Here is a 4,843-nt window from a genome sequence, read left to right as displayed (position 1 = left end):
GACTGTGAGTGTGGAGATGGGCCAAGTGAGAGTGAGGGTGCAATAAATGTACATGCTGGTGCAATGCATGGATTTGAGTGGGACTCAACCCTCGATAAGGATATAAAGAGTGTGAGTGAGCTTGTGCTAAATGTGATTGAGCATGAGTTATGTGCAAGTGAGCAGAAGCTAAGTTCTCCTCATGTTTGCGTGATGCGTGACTGTGAGTGTGGAGATGGGCCAAGTGAGAGTGAGGGTGCAATAAATGTACATGCTTGTGTAATCCAAAAGGATGCAGTAAGTGTGAATGAGTATGAGATACCTGAGTGCGAGTATGAGACACCCGAGTGTGACTATGTGATGTTTGACTGTGAGATTCACTGAATTTTTTCCCATATGGCCCAAGATGGTAATTATAAGGGGTTTTGCTGGGGTAATAATGGGGATAGTGTTGGTTGTAAAAGTGCAGGTCAAGATAATGGTCACCATGGTGATGGTGGTGGTGATGATTTTGATTCAGATGCAAGTTTAAGTTATGGTTGTTTTTCTGACTGATATGAATTGATTGTTGATGAAATGGGTAACGAAGTGGATAGCGAAGGGGATAACGAATGGGATAATGAAGAGGATAACGAGGTGGATAATGAGTTGGATAATGAAGTGGATAATGAGAAGGATAACGAAGAAGATAACGACCATTTTGGTAGTAATTCGGGAAGCCATAATATGAATAGTAGTAACCACTACATTTATCCAGGTGACAGTGACTGCTATAAACTATGGGAAAGCATATTGATTTGTTCCTGGAAATAAACATAAAATTAAGACAATTGTTAAAAATCTATAAAACAATGCATATATATAATTTTTTTTTTAACATTATAAAGATGCAGCATCAATTTTCTATCATTCCTTGACCCAGATCCATGCCAGATGATCTGTTTTGTTTGATTAACAGAAGGCATGTGATAACAATTCCTGGTAAATTCCTGGCAGACAGGCACCACATAATCAATAACTTTTCACAACACACCTTTGTTTATTTGCCATGATTGTGTTATAAAATTGGAAATATTTTTCCAATCCCTTTACTATAATATCAAGGTGCAAAAGTCGAAACAATCTAATGCTTTATTCTAATACCTAAAACAAAATCTAATGCCATTTGCTAATACTTAAAACAAAATTCAATGCCAGTGCCAGGCCATCTCTTGAAATGTAACTGCAAAATGTCAATATTAATTGTTTCTCCTTTCCTGCTAGAATACTGTATCCTCTGGTGAAGGTACATGTTTTAGTGGTTAGGGTATTCAGCTCATAGACATAGGGCTGTGAGTTCAATTCCTGGCAGCATGTTATGTCCTTGAGCAAGACACTTCATTTCACATTATCCCAGTCCACTCAGCTGGCAAAAAAAAAAAACCCCAATTGTACCTGTAATTCAAAGGGCCAGCCTTGTCACATTTTGTGTCACACTGAATCTCCCTGAGAACTATGTTAAGGGTATCCATGTCTGTGGAGTACTCAGCCACTTGCATGTTAATTTCACAAGCAGAACCTTTATTGTCATAACCAATGGAGTACCAGTTTTAAATTTTTTTTTTTTTACATCCACTGCAATGGATGTAATGATATCTCTATCCATTTGCTCTTTGGAGAAAAAGGGTCTTTAGAATATTAGCATATGGTGCTGAATTTATTTTTAAACGTTTGCATTCTCATATTATTGCAATCATGTATAAGAAGAGTGTTTCTACCTTCATGATGAGTTACTAACAAATAAATAAATGTGTGTTGTGAAGACTTGGTTGTGAAAAAGTTATTAATAGTCCAAATTAAAAAGAGATGCTGGATTATCAGTTGCAGAAAAATTGATGCAGTGCGAATATATAAAAGTATTAAAACATACAGAATATACATAACAGTGTTTAAAAATGATATAAAATAAAGTAAAATGAAGTGCAAAGATGGAAAACGAATGAGTTTGGTGTTGGTACAATTTGAACTTTGAACGTAGAGTGATGTATACTAAATGTTATTGAGTATTTTCTGTGATGCTGCTGTTTCTCTGTGGAAGCCATGTTTGAGAGTTAAGTGTCTTTGACAAGAAAGAGATGAGCTCTGGTATGAATTCATAGTCAGTTTGGTCTGGTTAATTAACATACCTACCAGAGAGAGCCATACACCTCACTTTGTATGCTAAGCAGCAGTAGTATTGTCATCAGCAACAAAGTGACTTTACTAATCATCATCATATTATCACCATTGCCACCAACACAATCAACTTCACAATTTTCAACATCATCATCCTAATACTACTACCATCAACAATCATCTTCAGTGTCTCTCCATCGTTGTTGTCATTGTCATTGTTGTCGCCATCATCGTTGTCATCGTCATCATCAGAAATATCAACTGGATAAACTTAATCACATCCATGCTACAAGATGCAATGCAGAAAGAATTGAACACTTACCTCAATGGGCCACCACAGCAATCAATATCTGTGGAATACATAGAAGAATAGTAAAAACATATTTTACAAATTTGAAAAAATGTTTGTTCAATTTCAGATTAAATTCCCTGTTGTTTGTTTGTTATTTTTTAATGTAAATATTTCATCTGCCGTTATGTTATTAGACTTGTGATTAGATTTGATCTATTGTGGTGTCATTTCATCTTTCATTTTAATAATTACATCATGTACAGGAGGAACATTGCATTCTTAGTCATTATACACCATGGAAATAGGATAACTGATCCTATGATTCTGAGGATTTAAGACAGTAATGTTCAGGGTTTGATACTCATGTAATTATATTTGGTCTGTATTAGTTTTATTTGATCGATCAATATCTCATTTGCTCTGTAGCAGGAATATTTAGCAATTGAACTCAAATCACTTTATCCAATACAAAAAGCAACTCAAGAATATGATTGTGATTTACTAAAATATTACCAACATCATTAAAAAAATCAGACCATTCAAGACTTTGTATGGAACTGGATGTAACAGTAATTTCCTTTTTGGCACACTTTTTCTGAGCAAGACCACCACTATATATTCAGCATATTTTAGCCACTTCTGATAGACAGTAGATGGCAAACATCAGACTGGACACGGGCTTTGAACTATCTCAATATTTGTCATTCCTAAGTACCATAAATATTTTTTTGTTTTCAATAAAAATAAATATCTTTTATCAAAAATCTCCAATGGATTTCAGTGTTCTTTATTGTAACAGATCTGTGTCACATCTGATCGGTTGTGAGTATATTTGATCTGTCATAGTTATATTTGGTCTCAGAATATATATATATATATATATATATATATATATCATCATCATCATCATCATCATCGTTTAACATCCGCTTTCCATGCTAGCATGGGTTGGACGATTTGACTGAGGACTGGTGAAACCGGATGGCAACACCAGGCTCCAATCTAATATTTATATATGTGTGTGTATATATATATATATATATATATATATATATATATATATATATATGGTTATTAGGAATTATATTTCATGTACAGTGATCATATCTCATCTGTTAAGATTATATCTGATTGATAATTATCATATTTAGTTTATATTGATTATTTTTATTTTCAACAATAGCAATTGACAGACAACTAGAATAATGCACTTCAGTGAACAGTAGCAATGACACAATCATAACTGTCTTGAAATAGAATACATGTGACAAATTAACTAACAAACTGCACCTGCATTTGGAATACTTTTGTTAGCTCTTATATTTTGGACCATTCATCACGATAATGGATTATTGTATTTGATGGCACATAAGATGAACTTTTTATAAAAAAGAATAACTCAAAAATATCACCTGGGGTTCTATATACAAAGTTGAGCCTATATTAAATGCTTTAGTGAAAGAAAAACATGTTATCTTGAATATGCGCTGCTAGCATTGGGGTGCATTTAATATACCCTTTGTGTCTTTTATGCCATCAAATACAGTAAATTAAAGCTAAAATAACTATGTAAAGAAGAAATGGTTTTCAGATTTCAAGCACATATTTTTCCTTCAAACCTTAACCAAATTGTCACTATGTTCTCTCAAAGTCCTCTTTAAACAAAAACTTACTTGATGGTCGACTTGTGTCAGACAAATCATGGGAAATCGCCTGAGAGAAGAATGCAGTAAAAAGACTCAGTTTTGACAGACATTTTGCGTTGAAAGGTTCGCTAAATAGATTGCACCCAACAACACGAGCGTTTGGTAATAATCCTCCACTCTTTCCATATATTTTTGGTTTGTCATAACCTGAAAAGTAAAGAGGTAGAATGAAAATAATAATAAAAGTAATGATAATAACAATAATAATAATAATAATAATAATAATAATAATAATAATAATAATAACAATAATAATAATAATAATAATAATAGTAATAACAAGAGCACTCGGAGAGCGCAAACCTCCGCCAAGGCAACACCAACGTCCTGTCAACGATTAAGAAGAGATGATTTTTAAAATGAGAATATCTAAAATAAACTCAACTGCTCTCGCAAATGAGAATACTAAAAATGAACCTGACCGCTCTCAAAAATTAAGTAACAAAAAACAGGGAAAATAATCAAGAATCCTTGTCTGGTACCGAATTGATCCCAAAATCTAATCAGTTTGTGCCAGTCGTGAGGCCAAACATCCCTGAAAGTTTCATCCAAATCCATCCAGCAGTTCTTGAGATGTCTTGTCCACGAACCAACAAACAAACAAACAAACGTGACTGAAAACAATACCTCTGCCTTCGCTAAGGTGGAGGTAATAATAATAATAATAATAATAATAATAATAATAATAATAATAATAATAATAATAATAATA

At 33.3% G+C, this 4,843-nt stretch overlaps 1 protein-coding gene across 1 annotated transcript in view; it reads right to left on the bottom strand.

The window, feature by feature from the left end:
- LOC128248768 (uncharacterized) overlaps positions 1–4,843 on the bottom strand; it is a 21,538-nt gene that overhangs the window by 16,471 nt on the left and 224 nt on the right. The window contains exons 2-4 of the mRNA XM_052970941.1: positions 4,099–4,278; positions 2,456–2,483; positions 302–782 (exon numbers count right to left, since the gene is read on the bottom strand). Coding sequence (XP_052826901.1) covers positions 302–782; positions 2,456–2,483; positions 4,099–4,278 — 689 coding nt within the window. The remainder of the gene's footprint in view (positions 1–301; positions 783–2,455; positions 2,484–4,098; positions 4,279–4,843) is intronic.

Source organism: Octopus bimaculoides, chromosome 9 (genome assembly GCF_001194135.2).
Source record: "Octopus bimaculoides isolate UCB-OBI-ISO-001 chromosome 9, ASM119413v2, whole genome shotgun sequence".
Lineage (NCBI taxonomy): Eukaryota > Metazoa > Mollusca > Cephalopoda > Octopoda > Octopodidae > Octopus > Octopus bimaculoides.
Note: the sequence above shows the minus strand (reverse complement) of the source record. Positions and strands in the feature narration are given on the sequence as shown.